Genomic DNA, 20001 nt, shown 5'->3' with positions numbered 1-20001 from the left:
TTTACAGGCCTCATTAAAAAAAACTAAATAAAACTAATATGCATGTACTGAAGGGTACATATCTAGGATGGGTGTTGACAGCTTTAATTTTTCCATTGTGAATGCTTGGCTGAAGCCACTTAAGCATCCAACTTCCTCCTGCCTACTTGCCTTTGAAAATACGATTCTCATGTATGTTTATTCCAGAGAAAATCCCAGGCCAAAGAGATTTGAAACACATGTGCACTGCAGTTTCTTTATTAATTCCCACACATAGTCAATGAGGCTTATTCCTAAGTAGGTGTACATAGGATGACACCTTACTAAGCAGACCTCTTGGGGACATGGACATTCACAAGCACAAATACTGTTTGCAGCATGGAGGGTGAAGTGGAGGTGGTTGAAATATGAAAATATGTTAAATTTTGAGGTAAGTATACCTAAACTTAAAACAAGGGAACAATTAGAACTGGAAGGTCGTACTTGCTACTGGTTTCCTTTTGCACAACTGTCAGAATGATTTAATTTGGACAATAAGGTATATAATTTTGTCAATGAAAAAACATAATTTGAAATGGAACTTTGTACAAATGATGAACATCTTATTAAGAAAATGTATAAAATATTGTTGCAATTGAATTTAGAAGATGAATATGTTAAAGATTGTCTGATTAAATAGGCTAGGAATTTTGCATATAATATTATGCTTGAACAATGGGAAAGTATGTGGAACAAAGGTTTGAAATTTACTTTGAATTGTAACTTGAAAGAATTTTTACAAAACGATGTACTGATGGTATTTAACATCTGATAAGTTGTTAAAAATGTACAATGGGGTATCAAATGTTTGTTCGAAATGTTTACAGGGTGAAGGAACTTTTTATCATTTATGGTAGACTTATGGAAAAGCTAAGAAATTGTATTATTATTCAAAAGATTCTCAAAGTGGATATACAAATCAAACCGGAGCTGTTTCTCTTGGGTTTGATGGACCAACAGTTTGAGAAGCAGCATGGGACTCTGTTCTTATACATGATAACAGCAGCAAGACTTTTATATGCTCAAAGATAGGATACACAAATTCCCTCAATGGAAGGATGGATGGTTAAACTAATGGAATTGGTGCAAATGGCTAAATTGACAGCATTTGTAAGAGAAAATACCGTGACTGGATTTGTTTCTACTTGGAAACCGCTTTTGGACTATTTGCCTGTATCTGAAAAAAATGAAGTTCTGATTTTGGGTTTTGATGATTAAATGGTTTGATTTTAGAGAAATAATGTTACTAAACATTTTATTAATAGTAAGAGATTAACTTTTTATATGCTTTTAAATCTGTGTTGAAGAAGGTCAGAAGTCACTTGCCTTTTATGTTTTCTATCTATTTCTGCACCGTTTTAGTTTTCCTTGTTTCTGTTTAGTCTTGTATTCTATCTGTTCTATATTCTATATTTTGGATTTTAATCACACTTCAAAAAAAAATTAATAAAGCTTCAATTAAAAAAAAGAAAGTAAAGTGGAGGAAGGGACTCACCACAATTGCTCCTGAGAGTTAGAATGACAGAGTTTGGGAGCAGACAAGGAGTTGTGTTTTGTGTGTATGTATGTGGCAAGGCAGCCAGTCACCTCCTGCACGAAGTGCTTGCAAATGCTGATGATGTACAGCAAATAAGAGAAGAGTAAAAATCTCAGGGTGAGAGCAGATGGCTTAGTGCATTTGAGGTTGCTGCTTTTTTTCCTTAGTCCCTCATGGAGAGGTCCCCCCCCCCGCCCTTGTTCCCATGGAACCCTTCAAGTCTTTGTGGAAACCTAGAGTTCCATGGAACCATGTTTGAAAAACTCAGCTTTATAACATGCACGATTAACAAACAACATAGAATTTCCACTTATTTTGACATATTGTCCAGCTCCAAAATATCGTTTCTCAGTACTGGAACTACAGTGTTATTAGCGTACCACAGATTCATATAAGAGCACTGCTATATCAGCAGCTTTATTTTCAATCCCTTTCTTGTGATTCCTAGTATGATACTGGGATGACAGTAGTCATTTTATTGACTGTGAAGCAGAATAAAAATATATGAACCATTTTCATAACTTCCTTTCCTAGCCCATCACTTCTGTTTAGACTCCATTATGTGTATGTGAAAATTCAGACTTTTTGCTCAAATATATATAACCTAATGTAAACTATACTTAGGGACGCGGTGGCGCTGCGGGTTAAACCGCTGAGCTGTCGATCGGAAGGTCGGCGGTTCAAAACCGCGCGGCAGGGTGAGCTCCCGTTGTTAATCCCAGCTCCTGCTCACCTAGCAGTTCGAAAACATGCAAATGTGAGTAGATCAATAGGTACCGCTTCGGCGGGAAGGTAACGGCGTTCCGTGTTGTCATGCTGGCCACATGACCCGGAAGTGTCCTATGGACAACGCCGGCTCCAAGGCTTAGAAACGGAGATGAGCACCGCCCCCTAGAGTCGGACTCGACTGGACTTTACGTCAAGGGAAACCTTTACCTTTACCTAAACTATACTTGGCAATTATGCTTACTGGCTTAAATCCTATTTACCCAGTTTGGAAAGATGCCTTTATAGTACTCTTCATAGTCCATTTCAAATATACCACTACAATAATTTGATGTCATTAGAAAACCTAATTAATTCTTGCTCGCCCCTAATGTCGGATAATTTATAAGCAAATTAAAAAGTACTGGTTCCAATTTAGATATTTATGAATCTGAAGAAATTGTACTATTGCAAATTATACTCTGTGATTTGGAAAACAGTTAAGTGTGTCCTCCAAAGCAAGGCACTACTATGGATAAATTAATTTATCTCTAATGATTCAACACAGTGATGTAAATTGTGTTTTGCAACAGGCCAGGAGTAGTACTGTACTGCAGCTGGCTACACATTTAACCCTTTTGCAAATTACAGAGGGTAGTTTACAAATAGCACTACTCCAGTTGCTTGCAGAACTCTAGAAAGGTCCATTCTGGATCCATAATCAGCCTTCAGCAAACCACGCTACATAAGGAGGTTTGCAATTGTTAATCCATAATTCCTGAGGAATTGACTACTGAGAATTACATGAGCAATTCATGCTTCTAAGCGCTTTTCCCATTATAAACTTCTCATTCTATATTTGAATCTATATTTTCAATAGTTTCTTGCAAAAGTTTCATGCTGCTTGCATTTCCCCATTATGTTTGGAAACTTCATACTGATCAAAAGTATGTCCGCTCTGGGAGAACAGCAGTGTGTGGGAGTTGAATTTCTAAATGGCTATGTAGAGAGCCATGGAGATGTCCCTGAAGCAAATATTCAGAACCTGTTATTTAACAAAAAGGACCAAAACATTCCTTAAACCCTGGGAAGGGTGAGAGTATTAAGAAAGAGACTGAAGCTGGATCCTCCCTGACTCACCGTGATATAACAGGGAGAGGAAGTAAAGCACAATCAGATTTGTAAGATTCTATTTCAATAAAGTATAGGTCTAGTGTTCCTGTGGAATCAGTTTCCTGATCTGGTCCACCTCATAGAGATGACAGGCTACTACTTGAATCGATAATTCTCAGGAGAAACATACAGGCTTGTTTACATTCAACTATCAAAAAGCATGCTCCAACGTAATGAAAAACATTTTGTTTTAGCACTGTACTTAACAATTTGTTCTGGGGGCCACCTGACTCTAGAATGACTTTGGACAACTTCTTGTTTGTTTATTGAAAAAAAAAACAATAGAAAGGAACTGTGTGTCCACGCAAACCGCATCTCAAACAACCAATCAGGGTGCAACAAGCACTCTACCTTAAGGTTTAGGAGAATAGCCAGATTTTTAAGGACTTCTGGAACATCATCAGGGTGATAGCTACATAGGTATCTTGGGGGGGGGGGGATATCCTTTCAGAGAGCAGGCACCATGACAGAAAAAGCATGCCTCAAGGCCCCAGCAGATGGCATTATTTAATCAAGGGGACCTGGAGTGCACCAACTCTGCCCAATCTTATCAGGCAGAAACCATGAGAAATAGATGGTCCCTCGAATACCATGGCCCTATGTCATAAAGGGCGCTTTAGGTGATAACCAGCACCTTGAACTGTAACTGTTCAAAAAACTTGCAGTTACCAAACTAATTCTGAATCTGTCTAATGGGAATTAAAACCAATTGTCTAGGAAAGGATAAATTAAGCAATCCTTAGATTTCAATATATTTGTATGTGTAGTTTTTTTAATGATCTACTGGATGTAAAAAAAAAGTTTTCTTACAGCTGAATAATTTTGAGAGAAAAAATTGTTCTTGTCTTTTGAGATTGCCTCTCAAAGCACATAGTCTTGAAATTTTTAGGGAGTTAAATAATATGCAATTGTCAATAAAACATTTGTTCATGAAATAATAAAAAAGATCTTTCAACAAAACTTTGTTTCTATAGTTTAAACTGGAAAAAAAAGTCATAATATTTTCACTGGCTGGGACCCAGGAGTCTCTGTGTAAATTTTAACGTTTTCACTGAAGTGTTTTCTTCAGCAAAGGATCGTTACCTTGTCGTGGTGCTGGAGCTTGAGCACCTCAATGATGCCATGAGCTAAACCGTGAAGAGCCACCCAAGACGGGAAGGTCATGACAGAGAGGTTAGACTAAATGCGATCCCTGGGGAAGGTAATGGCAACCCACCCCAGTATTCTTGCCGTGAAAACTCAATGGATCAGTACAACCAGAGATATGTCGGTATACCATCGGAAGATGGGACCCCCAGGTCGGAAGATGGTCAAAATGCTACTGGGAAGGAACAGAGGATGAGTTCAACTAGCCCCAGACGCGATGACACAGCTAGCTCAAAGCCGAAAGGACGGCTAGCGGCCGATGGTGCTGGTGGTGAACGGCGAATCCGATGTTCTAAGGATCAACACACCATTGGAACCTGGAATGTAAGATCTATGAGCCAGGGCAAATTGGATGTGGTTATTGGTGAGATGTCAAGATTAAAGATAGATATTTTGGGCGCCAGTGAACTGAAATGGACTGGAATGGGCCACTTCACATCAAATGATCTACTACTGTGGACAAGAGGACCACAGAAGAAATGGAGTAGCCTTCATAATTAATCGTAAAGTGGCTAAAGCAGTGCTTGGATACGATCCAAAAAACGACAGAATGATCTCAATTCGAATTCAGGGCAAGCCATCTAACATCACAGTGATCCAAATATACGCCCCAACCACAGATGCTGAAGAAGCTGAAGTAGAGCAGTTCTATGAGGATCTGCAGCACCTACTGGACAACACGCCTAAAAGAGATGTTATTTTCATCACAGGAGACTGGAATGCTAAGGTGGGCAGTCAAATGACACCTGGAATTACAGGTAAGCATGGCCTGGGAGAACAAAATGAAGCAGGACATAGGCTGATAGAATTTTGCCAAGACAATTCACTCTGCATAACAAACACTCTCTTCCAACAACCTAAGAGACGGCTTTATACATGGACTTCACCAGATGGACAACAACGAAATCAGATTGACTACATCCTTTGCAGCCAAAGGTGGCGGACATCTGTACAGTCGGTAAAAACAAGACCTGGAGCTGACTGTAGTTCTGCTCACGAACTTCTTCTTGCAAAATTTAGGATCAGACTAAAGAGATTAGGGAAGACCCACAGATCAGCTAGATATGAGCTCACTAATATTCCTAAGGAATATGCAGTGGAGGTGAAGAATAGATTTAAGGGACTGGACTTAGTAGATAGAGTCCCGGAAGAACGATGGACAGAAGTTCGCAGCATTGTTCAGGAGGCGGCAACAAAATACATCCCAAAGAAAGAGAAAACCAAGGAGGCAAAATGGCTGTCTGCTGAGACACTAGAAGTAGCCCAAGAAAGAAGGAAAGCAAAAGGCAACAGTGATAGGGGGAGATATGCCCAATTAAATGCAAAATTCCAGAGGTTAGCCAGAAGAGATAAGGAATTACTTTTAAACAAGCAATGCGTGGAAGTGGAAGAAGACAATAGAATAGGAAGGACAAGAGACCTCTTCCAGAAAATCAGAAACTTTGGAGGTAAATTCCAGGCAAAAATGGGTATGATCAAAAACAAAGATGGCAAGGACCTAACAGAAAAAGAAGAGATCAAGAAAAGGTGGCAAGAATATACAGAAGACCTGTATAGGAAGGATAACAATATCGGGGATAGCTTTGACCATGTGGTCAGTGAGCTAGAGCCAGACATCCTGAAGAGTGAGGTTGAGTGGGCCTTAAGAAGCATTGCTAATAACAAGGCAGCAGGAGACGACGGCATCCCAGCTGAACTGTTCAAAATCTTGCAAGATGATGCTGTCAAGGTAATGCATGCTATATGCCAGCAAATTTGGAAAACACAAGAATGGCCATCAGACTGGAAAAAATCAACTTATATCCCCATACCAAAAAAGGGAAACACTAAAGAATGTTCAAACTATTGAACAGTGGCACTCATTTCACATGCCAGTAAGGTAATGCTCAAGATCCTGCAAGGTAGACTTCAGCAGTTCATGGAGCAAGAATTGCCAGATGTACAAGCTGGGTTTAGAAAAGGCAGAGGAACTAGGGACCAAATTGCCAATATCCGCTGGATCATGGAAAAAGCCAGGGAGGTTCAGAAAAACATCTATTTCTGTTTTATTGACTATTCTAAAGCCTTTGACTGTGTGGACCATAACAAATTGTGGCAAGTTCTTAGTGGTATGGGGATACCAAGTCATCTTGTATGCCTCCTGAAGAATCTGTATAACGACCAAGTAGCAACAGTAAGAACAGACCACGGAGCAACGGACTGGTTTAAGATTGGGAAAGGAGTACGGCAGGGCTGTTTACTCTCACCCTACCTATTCAACTTGTATGCAGAACACATCATGCGACAAGCTGGGCTTGAGGAATCCAAGGCTGGGGTTAAAATCGCCGGAAGAAACATTAACAATCTCAGATATGCAGATGATACCACTTTGATGGGTGAAAGTGAAGAGGAACTGAGGAGCCTTATGATGAAGGTGAAAGAAGAAAGTGCAAAAGCTGGCTTGCAACTAAACCTCAAAAAAACCAAGATTATGGCAACCAGCTTGATTGATAACTGGCAAATAGAGGGAGAAAATGTAGCAGTGAAAGACTTTGTATTTTCAGGTATGAAGATTACTGCAGATGCTGACTGCAGTCAGGAAATCAGAAGACGCTTAATCCTTGGGAGAAGAGCAATGACAAATCTCAATAAAATAGTCAAGAGCAGAGACATCACACTGACAACAAAGGCCCGCATAGTTAAAGCAATGGTGTTCCCCGTAGTAACATATGGCTGTGAGAGCTGGACCATAAGGAAGGCTGAGAGAAGGAAGATAGATGCTTTGGAACTGTGGTGTTGGAGGAAAATTCTGAGAGTCCCTTGGACTGCAAGAAGATCAAACCAGTCCATACTCCAGGAAATAAAGCCAGACTGCTCACTTGAGGGAATGATATTCAAGGCAAAACTGAAATACTTTGGCCACATAATGAGAAGACAGGACACCCTGGAGAAGATGCTGATGCTAGGGAGAGTGGAGGGCAAAAGGAAGAGGGGCTGACCAAGGGCAAGGTGGATGGATGATATTCTAGAGGTGACGGACTCGTCCCTGGGGGAGCTGGGGGTGTTGACGACCGACAGGAAGCTCTGGCGTGGGCTGGTCCATGAAGTCACGAAGAGTCGGAAGCGACTAAACGAATAAACAACAAAACTGAAGTGTTTTATACATACACATTCTTTCTGCAACTTCTTGTACCATGAAAAATTGTTCCTGTGTTATTGTTGCTACTGTTATTTTTTTCTACCTGATGAAATTCTCTGAGTGGTTTACAAAATTATTTAACATATATTAGTAATAACAATAACATATTAACAACCATTAATAAAACCCATATGAAAAAATATGATTAAAAATATAAGCTTATTAGTGAAATGAAGACACTTAAAATAAAAAACCAATTACAAAAATGTTTGGGAGCAGGGAAGTGGCTTAGGTTAGCCCTGAAGAAAGAGCAACAGGTTAGCTAAGACACGTTTCCCAGAGGAAATGATTCCATAGGTGTGGCCCCACCTTTGGAAAAACACTCTTCCATATACCCATCCACTAATTTCATATGTGGTCCTTTTAATGGAGGTAGCAGGATCTTGTGCACACTTTAAATGTAAATAGGCAAGAATAATTTAATTAATAAGAATGGTCCTCTCATTTCACAAATGTGTATTAGAAAATTTCTTAGAACAAAGTTTTCTAAAGCATTTTTATGGATCACTTAAGCAGCATGTATGCTATAAAATTCTATATTTAGATTATTTTTGTAACAAATATATACCTTCCTTGATTGATGTGTAATAGTGTGAACTTTATGATGATGATGGTATACATAAATTCATATAAAATAAATACATGTGAATCCAAACTGTATCAGTCAAACTTCATTTTTAAGCTTCCACTTGTGCTATTGAGGATTTAATTAAGCAAAAATCAGAATCTACGTAACAATATAAATATATACCATATATTGGTAAATATACCAAATCATGGTCCAATTGATTAACTGAAATTTAAATCTAATTTTTCAGAAATATAGAAAAAATTAAAAAAATTCTTACAAAAAGTGACTTCAGCAAATGAATTGAAGATGGAAACTTTTATATTACTTTCATTAATTTCAGCTGATTTCTCCTGATATTATAGTAATTGTTGAAAGAGGTACTTAATTTCACTAATGCAAGGATCACTGTAATTTCATTAAAAAGTTCTTTGTGTGGAAGTAAAATACATTCAAATACTAAAACATTTATTAGATACAGTATGAATTAAGAATTAAGATATTATTTTCATAATTATATACTAAAATTTAAGAATATATTAACGAATTGAGCAGTAGCATAATTAACACTATACCTTGATTTCTTCTATTTCATCTGGCACTATCTTGTATGCAGATACAGTCCCACCTAATCTGAAATTTGGAGAAGAAAATATTCTCAAAACCAGTAACACATCAGTAAACATATGAAGAAATAAAAATGTTAACAGCAAAAACCTACCACTGTAATTAGCTTTTAGAATGAAAGTATACTTGGCTGGCCAAGGAATAATGTATTATGCATAGCAGCAACAGCCCACAACCTCTTGAATAAAATAAGTGGGGCTTCTATGTTACCAGATGTAATGGCTGTTTTTCACAGTAAGGTTTAATGAGGCTCTTACTACAATTAGGTTTGAAATGTTGAATATATATTTGCTGAATTGCTTATTTGCATATTACAAATGTTTCTTTACCATTTTCTTTTCGGCATGTGCAAGCAGCAGATGTTAACAAATAGAAGAAGCAGCTCAAGTATTATTTAAGTCTTATGTGCGAAAATACAGTGTATTGTTTGCCATTCCACTCTAACAGTATCAAAAAATGAAGGCTGAACTGTAACCAATTAATATTACTGTATGTAGTATTTGTGTGACAAAACATTGCAACACAGTTATTCCTATGGATTCAAATCCTGTGTCCTGAATGCCATGCCTCCTATTAAGAGGTGCCGCATATTTAACCCATAGAAGACTCATTCATGTTTGCCCGCCATTGGCAATGGCTCACTGTACCCCTTCTGCACCTGGCCAAAATCTAAAACTTTTCCATGAACCCTGAAGATTCAAAGGATAACTTCCCTAAAATTTCTCCTATGCCTCAGCCACACAGAAACATGAGACTTTTGAATTACTCAGGACAGTTTAAAAATTATAGTCAGCAACCAGCATACTGAAGCAGTTGCACAATCTGTCTAGAATGTCACATTAAAAATTGTGAAGAGAGTTGTTATAATAGCTCTAGTGCTACTTTCGTTTTTATTTATCTACAAACTCAATACACTTAGAAATAAATGCAGGTTAACCACTTTTACTGTTCACTTATGAACTAACATTTTTATTTATATCACATACACATGCACTGTTATACATACTTTCAAGTCAGTGTCTAGCTTACCACGCTAGGTTTGCTTTTCAGAATATTATGCAACACCTCCAAAGCACTATTAACCCGTTGTTTATAACTTCTAGCAAGGCTTGGCCAGTCTCACCTTGGCACACTCCCCATACCTCCAAGCACTTTGCACCTGGAGTGTTATTGCTTCATCCCGTTCATATGGAAACCATCTCTAGTTTTGAGAACCGCTTTGTGTTCTCTGAATCAATCCTTGTTAAGTCTTCTTAGAGGTCTCATTCTTGTAATTTTCCACATGCTGAATAAGTTGAAATCTTCCAAATCAAATCCTTGTGCTTTATGACTTGTTTTGAATCGGTTATACATACTCCAAGTTTTGTACATTACTTCATATCTTCACCTAAATACATAGCGCAAGGTACACCCACCCACCTATTCAATATATATGACAAATACAATACAGTAAAGGTATAGTTTAGAGGGCTTTGGAATCTGCTGAACAAGGATATGCCATTGATAGTGATGGTTGAGGGGAGGGAAGATCCTAGAAAGACCAGGGGTAGTTCTGTCAGTGGGGTATGCAGGGGAAAGAAATGAAAAGAAAAAGTGACTGATTGAGGGGAAGGAATAAAAATGCCTTTTGCAAAATGAGATTCTGTCCTTCCATGGTAAGAAAAGTGTTCAAGTATTGTGCTATGGGGATTGTTCTTCATCTCTGCTTTATAATCAGTTTCTTGGTAAATTACTCTTTTTTAGCTTCAGGTGTTTGTCTCCTGCAAGCTTAAGTGATTTTTTATTAGATTTTTATCTCCTTTTGGTTTTGGTCAACTCAAAGCAGCATACGCATCGAATGCATCTGCCTTTTATTTCCCCACAACAAGGGAGGTGATTTGAGTTGGACAGAGAGAGTGACTGGCCCCAAACCACCCAGCTGGTTTTTATGCTCTAGGGAGGACCAAAGTTCATGGTTTCCCTGTTTCTAGCCCAGCACCATAGCTGCTACATCTCACTGGCTCTCAAAAGCTGTACCTGAGAGTTCACTTTTTTTCACATTTTACTAATTAATTGTGCATGATATTATGGACGTAATACTAAATATTTTAGCATTAACACATACTGGGTTTGTAGATAGTTACACAGATCACCAGGAGGCAGGCACTACATGACCAGTTTCATCCATTTTGGAACTGTCAGACATAGGTAGCCAGATGTTATTCTGTGAGGTTCAAACTCTCTACCAAGAATTCAACTCAAGGAGCTTTGCAGGTTAGATGGCTATATACAGTGCATTGGCAGATTTATTTATTTCATTTATAGAGCTGCCCAACTCACAGGAGTGACTCTGGGTGGTGTAGAAAGATTAAAACCACCATAACAATTATAAGCCCATGAGACCCATTAACAGTAAAACCACATTACCAACAGAGCTGACCTAACTGCCTGGCCGAGATGCCTGGGGAAATGGCCAGGTCTTCAGGGCCTTGTGCATTTCTAGGGGGGTGCAGTTCCACAGGGGAAGCATGACTCCAGGGTCCAAAAAGATGGCACTGTTTGATGGAGGGGACTTGGAGCATGCCCTTGCTGCTAGACCTGCTGGGATGGGCAGAAACAATGGGTGACAGACAGTCCTGCAAATAGTCTGATCCTATGCCATGTAGGGCTTTTTAGGTGATAATCAGAATCTTCAGTTGGATCTGGAAGACTACTGGGAGCCAATGCAGCTCTCAGAGCAGAGGTGTAATGTGAGCATATCGAGAGATGCCCAAAACTTCCCACACTGCTGTGTTCTGTACCAGCTGCAGCTTCCAAATGCACTTCAAGGGCAGCCTCTTGGAGAGCTAATCCAAATGGGAGGTGACTAACGCCTCCCTTCCCAGGAATGGGCACAACTAGTGTTTAAGACAAAGCTGTGCAAAGGCTCCCCTAGCCACAGCTGCCACCTGCTCTTTGAGGAGGAGCCATGAGTCCAAGAAGACTCCCAAATTACGTACCACCTCTGACTGGGGAAGTGCACCCCTGGGCAGGGTTAAAGATGAAAAATATCCAGAGCAAGGATGTCTTAAAACTTACAGCTTCTCAGTCTTGCCAGGATTGCACTGAAGCTTGTTGTCCCCCATCCAGACACCCCCAGCCTCCAGGCACTGGGAAAAGACCTTCACAGCATTGCTTGGTTGGCTAAAGGCAGAGATGTACAGCTGGGTATCAACAGCAGCTGGATATCAACAGTATATTGATGATACTGCATTCCATGTCAACAGATGACCTCCTTCAATGGCTATATGCACTGTAGATGTTAAATAGAAGCAGGGAAACAGGAGAGCCTGAGGCACCCCACAAAACAGAGGACTCCATTTGGATCTCCCCTCAACAACTGAAACCGGCCCTGGAGACAGGAAAACCACTGTAACACCATGCTTCCCATTCCTAATCCCTTGAGCTGGGCCAGAAGGATACCATGATCGATGGTATCAAAGGCCAGAGGTCAAGGAGGGCCAGGATGGATGCACTACCCCTATTTTGAGCCTGACAAAAGGGAATACTTAAGAAAGGTTCTTACCCATGCTCGGTCAGATTAAACCCTTAGTCTTCCTCTGGGAGCATTCTAGGCACCTCTTATGCCATTTCATTACCCAAAGTTCCTCTGAAAATCAGGGGACCCTCTGAGATCCACGTGCACAGCGAGTCCACACAGGCACAATCCAGTCCAAGGCCAAAATCACCCTCTCATTTCAAGTGGCAACCAAAGCCTCAGTTGAACTGTGTATCAGGATCCCAGGAATAACCTCAAGCTCCCTCTGGAACCCAATAGGGTCCATCAGATGCCTGGGGCAGACTGTTTGAATAGGTCCTGCCTCCCTGCAGAGAGGTGCATCCCAGAGAACTCCAGAACCAACAAGGAGTGATTTGTCCATGGCAAGGGATTGATGACAACTTCCCCTAACTCCAGATATCCAGGTGCTATTTGTTATGCACATAATCGTTAAACATAAAGTTAAGGCATGATTGTATTTAATGAACCTTACTCCAATGTACAGAAAAGTGATCAATCCTGTAGTATATTGATATTCTATATGGTAATTGCAGCAAGTTTACTGTATGCTAAACAATGGAAGAATAATAACATTTCCACAGTGGAAGAATGGATTGTGAAAATATCAGAATTTGAAGAAATGGCAAACAAACAACAAAAACATTCTTGAAAGACTGGAAACTATATATGGACTTTTTGCTGAACGAAGAAAAAAAATGAATTGATGATTTATGGATTTGAAGATTAAGAAAGATGTGGACTAAATGAGGGGGTGAGAGGATCTGTAAAATATTTAAGAGGGAAGAGGGACAATAAGATTGTAATTATCTGTTGAAAAGAAGGTTGGAAATCATTTGTATATTTCTTAGTTTTAGTTTTCTTTTTCTTTTCTTGCACTTTTTTGTTTTTTTTCTTTTGATTTGTCTTATATGAAAATTCTTAATAAATATAAAATTTAAAAAAGATACAGTGACTTATCTACAGGATCTGCTTCACAGATCTTCACATCTGCTTCACAGAAATAATTTAAGGTTTTTAAAGATTTCTTACAACTCTCAGTAAGATCAGTCTATAGCAGTCTTTATGAAGAAATTTACATGCAAGGTATTTTTACTGCTGGTGAGATATAACCAGAAACGACTTAACATGTGGGTTTCCTTTTCCATACAGTATAGACAACCAGTCCTATGTGTTGAGATTTTGAAGTTCTACAACATTCTCTGTTTATCTTAGCAAGTGGGATCTTTGGAATGGAATGAAAAGGTAATAATTTTTCAAGCTTTACCTCTGCCACTGATTCAGAAATAAAGGCTATTGAGTAATTGTTTCAGTAAATATTATTTGGCAGTGAAATAGACAGGGATTTAACTTTTTTCCTTTTTTTTCAGCATTTATCCCTGAATTCATATTCTAGAGGTGACGGACTCATCCCTGGGGGATGTCATGCGCTGCCTACTACTGAGTAAAACACAGACACTAATTTAGGGAAGATCAGGTTCTGGTTTATTTCAGCATAGTGCATAGCTAGAAAAAGCTGAGAGTGAAGGGAGCGCGCCGGTACGGGGTTTAAATAGCCCGCGCCGGTCAGCACCCCCCCCCCACCTTGGGTTGTGTCATCCCCCCAAGTCCTGTATGCCTCGTTGCCGGTAGGTGAGGGGTCGCGGGGCCCCTGCTGGTGCCCCGGGCTTCTCTCGTAATCGTCTTCTTCCTCCGGCCGGTGATTGCTTTCAGCTGGGCGATATCCTTTGCGTTCCTGCTGACAGCTCCAGGCGTGCCTCATGATCCGCCCTGTCTTTGTCACTCTTTCTTCCCCCTTTGTGTTCTTTTGACTGGATTTTCCGGCTGGGGTCGTTCCCTTCTCCTCGGGGTCTGTGTCTGTTGTTGTGCGTCGCTTTGCTTATCTTTTAATCCCTTGCTCTTGTTTCCGTGGTATTGTTATGTGTGCCGTTGTGCTGATGCATTCAGCTCAACGGTGCTCATGACAGGGGAGCTGGGGGTGTTGACGACCGACAGGAAGCTCTGGCGTGGGCTGGTCCATGAAGTCACGAAGAGTCGGAAGCGACTAAACGAATAAACAACAACAATCCCTGAATTCTAATGTGAAGTTTTTCGATCCAGAGGCTGCAGAAGTTTATTGGTTTGGGGTAATTTGAAGCAAAGTAGCAGGAACAGCAACTTTTTAATGTCAACCTACCTTTTTTTTTTTTAAAGTGAGAGAGAGAAGGCAGGAGGCAGGGAGACAGATGTATTACCTTGCCTAGGGAGGGGGATTTTTGTACTGCATTTTCAGATTTCTCTTCCAGAAGTCCCTATAGTACTAGTTTGGGGGTTCTGTAGTTTCTGATTTAGTTTTCCCTTCACATTTTCTTTTCTTTTCTTTTGTGTTTTGTGTGCATGCATGTGCTTTTCATGTTTTTCTTTTTAGGCATTTAAAAAATTGTCTCAGTTAAACGAACCCATTTTCTTTTTGTCTCCTTTTCTTCTCACTGGTTTTTCTATGTGGATTTCTATGTGACTCATACTGAATAAATGAGGATAGTTGAAACCAAGGATTTTTTTTCCTTTTTTAACAAGAAAGTTATATTTTTCCACATATGAAAGATATTTAATCTAGGAAATGGATGGATCAAAATATATTGGTGGAAATTAAAAATCTTGTCAAGAATGCCTTTATATTCTGTTATAACTGAGGAAATACTGAGATTTCTAGCAAGATGGTGATGTGTTAAGTTGCATTTTTTTCTTTCTCCTTCTATAAGCTATTGGAAATAATTTCTTGGACTATCTGTCAGAAACAATCAGAAAGCTGAAGGTGCTGCACAGCTGGAAAGTATGGCATCAAATGAGAAGGAAGCATTTCTCCTCAAAAAGTCAAGGCTTTGGATGAAACACTTAATAGATTATCAAGCAAGGAGGAATTTTGACTCCAAACTTACTTTCTGATTTGGCAGCAAGAGAACTTAACAATGTGGAAATTTTAGATATTATACTTTATTAGCAGACTTTCAGAGAACATTCAAAAGTGGATATCTTAGAAAAAAGTTAAAGAATTGGTATGGAATTATATGAAAAGAGAATTAAAAGTTTAGAAGAAGCAGACATAAGAAGAAAAATCTCCCTAGAGGAATCTGATTGGGTTCAAGGTTAAGCAAGCTGTAAAAAATACGTGTATTTTGAAATCCTTTATGTGAAGGATGAGGAGGATCTCTTGTGGTTGCCATGGAGAAATGTTTAGAGGAACTAGTCCAATTGAAATATGGAGATTTTTTTTAGATTCAGCTTTTCAAGTCCCAACCATTTAAATTACTGTATAACCAATCCTGCTGCAGTGAATTTTTTCTGGAAATTTGAACATAACCACATTTTGATGCTACCCAAGTAGGTCAATACCCTAGAGTATGCTGGGGAAAAAAGAACCTGATGTGCCATCAAGAGTGGTAAGAAAGTATAAAGAATTTAATTAAGTTTGTCTCATGGCCATACAGCAGGGGTAAGGACTTTATTGTGCAATATTTTATTTATTTATCTTTTGATGTGGAAGTGAAAACATTATTTGATCTAGACATTTCCACCAACTGCCTTAAACGAAGGGTGAATGCTCAAATTCTGATTACTCCACCACAGTAGTCCACTGAGAAATAATGTAATGATTTGAAGGGTTAGACAGGTTATTTACAAATTAATTCATATATGCACACTAATAAGTTGTGGGGGGAGGGTCTTTTTCCTCTCCCCTCTGTTGCACCTTTTCTTCAGTTTCACAGCTTATGATCACCATAGTCAGAATTTATTTCCATTTCTGTAATATTGAGAAACCTTTTTGACCATAACTGCTGAAATCAGAGAGCACAATTTTCTGACACGCTGAATTATGAAACATGAACATTTTAGTGTAACTCTTAAAAAGGACATATCACAGTTAAAAGAAAAAAAAAATTCCCTCCCAACCCAGATATATCCACATATTTGATACAGACCAAACTTCAACCACCCAAGAATGTTAAGTGTGGCCCTTAGCTACTAAAATGAGCTAAATGAAACCTATGTGTTGAATTTTGTTGAGAATGACTGAAATACTGAATTAGTTTTAAACATTTTTATTTATTTTAAAACATTTAAGGAATAAAATAAATGACTATATAAAAGGAAAAACAAGAAAATGAAAAAGGTCATCATGGATGGTAAACAAAATATCTGTAAATAAATAGAATTTTTACAACTGTCATAAAATAAATAAAAATAAAAATTTCATTATTTTATTATTCCATTGATTAAATAATTAACCGAATATATAATTGAAATATTGAACTATTGATAACCTTGATTTTCCATTGCTAGAAATCTTAGTTCCTGTTCAGAAATTCATCTAAGTGTACAGTCAGGACCAGAAATATTGGAACAAGGATAACTGTCTTGGTATTTGGCCTCTGTACACCACCACATTGAAGTTGAAAGGAAACACACCCAGATGGGAGCGAAGTCAGGGCTTTCAGCTGTAATTCAAGGGGTTTGACAAAAGTGGGGCACTAACCATTCAGGAAGTACAGCCAGTGACATACACACACACCCATTGTTGGTGGCTCATAAGTAATGGAACAAACCAACATCATTACAAACATAAGGATCACCTTTAATACCCGGATGAAAATCCTTTGCAGTCAATGACTGCGTGAAGTCTGGAACCCGTGGACATGACCAAATGCTGAGTTTCCTCCCTTGAGATGCTTTGCCAGGCCTTTACTGCAGCTGCCTTCAGCTGCTTCTTGTTTGTGGGTCTTTCTGCCTTCAGGCTTGTCTTCAGTAAGTGAAAAGCATGCTCTATTGGGTTGAGATCAGGTGACTGACTTGGCCATTGAAGAACATCCCACTTCTTTGCCTTGAGAAACTCTTGGGTAGCTTTTGCTGTATGTTTTGGGTCATTATCCATCTGTAATATGAAGTGGTGTCCTATCAGTTTGGCAGCATGTAGCTGAATTTGAGCAGAAAGTATAGCCCTATACACTTCAGAATTCATCCTGCTGCTTTTATCAGCAGTCAGGTCATCAATAAACACCAGTGACCTGGTTCCATTGGCAGCCAAACATGCCCATGCCATAACACTGACCCCACCATGACAGATGATGTGGTATGCTTTGGATCATGAGCTGTTCCTTTCCTTCTCTATACTTTTCTCTTCCCATCATTCTGGTGCAAGTTAATCTTGGTTTCATCAGTCCAAAGAATCCTATTCCAGAACTGGGCAGGCTTTTTTAGGTGTTTTCTGGCAAAGTGTCATGAGCACTGATGGTGAGCAGGAGGGGGCCCCTATCTAGGGGGGAAAACGCATGCGTAGTAGAGAGAATTTGAGCTGTCATTCAAAGAGACAGAGAACAGACCTGCCTTGACTTTTGGGGTTTATCTGTATCGGTTTTCTCACGCTTCTTCAGTTTGGTAGGATTTTCTGTCTACTGTAGCAGTAATAAAACACTAGAGACTTATTCCTCGTCTCAGCGTGGTTCCTGCTTGTCAGGACACAAAGTCTAATCTGGCCTTTCTGTTCTTGAGCGTTACCAGGGTTTGCACCTTGTTGTAAAGCCTCTGTATTTACATTCATAGAGCCATCTCTTGACTGTAGATGTTGACAATGACATGCCTACCTCCTCGAGAGCGTTCTTGCCTTGGCTAGATGTTGTGAAAGGGTTCCTCTTGACCATGAGCAGAATTCTGCATTCATCCACTTTAATTGTCTTCCATGGTCTTCCAGGCCTTTTGCTGTTGCTGAGCTTGCCAGTTAATTCCTTCTTTTTCAGGATATTCCAAACTGTTGTACTGGCCACTCCCAATGTTTTTGCTGTCTCTCTGATGGGTTTATTTTGTTTTCTCAGCCTAATAATGGTCTCCTTCACTCGAACCGACACTTCTTTGGACCTCATGTTGAAAGTTCAAGTGAACAGTACTAAGTGCAAATGTAACACTCAGAACCACCTCCAGGCCTTTTATCTTCTTTTAATTAAAGTGACATCTAAGCACTTGTGTAAATGACAACCCTAAAGCTGGATGAAGTTATTTTTAGACCATTAACACTGAATTGAGCTGACTTATTTAATAAGATTTTTAAAATGAATTAGTGGCTCAGTTTGTTGCAACAAATACAACAAAACAATGGTATAAACTACTCTAAGGCAGCTCTTTAAATTTGAAGGCAAAAAGCTGCTTTGGATTTTGAGGGAACACACAATCTGTTTGCAGCTCCTTAAAGCAGCTGTATCTGTTTTCCTGAACAAAGGCAAGTTTGGTTTAAGGACTTACAGATAACATGCTGTGTGTGTGTACATGTATCTGCTCAGTCTGAATCACCTTTTGCCTTAGAAGCCAAAGAGCTGCACAGCTCTAATGCATATAAACTTCATTTTTTCCAGATAGATCTTTTATATGGCAAGATCTCTTGTCTATGGTATTTAAAGAACACCAATTTTTGAAAAGTTGGATTAACTCAGAACATTCCAACAATTAATTTAGCTCGACCATCTCAACCTTATGGAAGATTAGGCAGGGGGGTGAGTACCCAAAGAGCAGTTATTTCACCAGTACAGTTTAATGTGCTCAGTTAATGACCATAACAAAAGTTATCTTTGATATGTTCACCGCCTTGAGTTATTTATAAAAATAATAAAGGCGGGATAAAAATTAAATAAACAAATAACAAATCAGGGATTTAGTGTAGAAACTTATTAAAAGGGCAGTGAGAATTACTAAAGGACTTCATGACGGCTTTTGCAATCAAATTTAGTAATCTCTTATTGCTTCATGGTCTGATTGAGGACACAGAACTGCCACTGACTTAAGTATGAAGATATATCTTCACAGGAAATGGAGAAAATGCTTTCAAGAAAAGAATAGAAATATTGAGAAGCATGACTATCTTAACCAGTAGTGGAAGATCAAGATGCACTGTGATTATACTTGAAATAGCCATCTGAGAGAATTCATGATCAACAGAATTGATGGAAAAATGAATAGGAGAGGCTTTATCTATGAGTGACATAAGGCATTTCATAGCAAGTCCTGCCTGTCTCATCCTGGAACAGAACCTTGTGCATTCAAAGATGGTATTGTTTAATGAGTTTGCTCAAACGCTGGCCATCACAGCAAGCCAGACTGCAACCAAAGAGGCATGGTCAGACAAGTTTGGGCCGGGTACAACTTAGGGGAAAGATTTGTCAAAAATCAACATGGAAAGAACCTTATTTGCAGCCTTGAGAAGGACACACTATACAGCCTCAAAAGGAGAGGATCTTTTAACACATTACCTCTAATTTTGGTGGTAAAAATGGATCACGTGTTGTGTAGCCAAACAAGAAAAAAATCTTAAAATTGAATGGAATCAAAACGAACTCCAATGAATTGGAAACATTGTTTCCACAACAGAATTGAGCCCTAAGTGAGATAAAAGATTGTGGGTATCCTATACATGGACCCCCCCCAAAAAAAACCTCACCAAAAAACCAAAAATGGAAGATGTGAGTCAGCAACTAAAAGCCGATTGTCTATGT

The 20001-nt window shown here is 39.1% G+C and overlaps 1 protein-coding gene across 13 annotated transcripts in view; it reads right to left on the bottom strand.

Moving 5' to 3' along the window:
* The window catches only part of GPHN (gephyrin), a 276493-nt gene that overhangs the window by 186960 nt on the left and 69532 nt on the right, over positions 1-20001 (bottom strand). For 10 of the 13 annotated variants that reach the window (XM_063289771.1, XM_063289780.1, XM_063289767.1 and 7 more), the window contains one exon: positions 8901-8958. The exons of the other annotated variants lie outside the window; for them this stretch is intronic. In XM_063289771.1, the coding sequence (XP_063145841.1) occupies positions 8901-8958 (58 nt within the window). Of the gene's footprint in view, positions 1-8900; positions 8959-20001 lie in introns of those variants that run through there. 13 annotated transcript variants of the gene reach the window in all.

Source organism: Candoia aspera, chromosome 1, assembly GCF_035149785.1.
Source record: "Candoia aspera isolate rCanAsp1 chromosome 1, rCanAsp1.hap2, whole genome shotgun sequence".
NCBI classification, from domain to species: domain Eukaryota; kingdom Metazoa; phylum Chordata; class Lepidosauria; order Squamata; family Boidae; genus Candoia; species Candoia aspera.
Note: the sequence above shows the minus strand (reverse complement) of the source record. Positions and strands in the feature narration are given on the sequence as shown.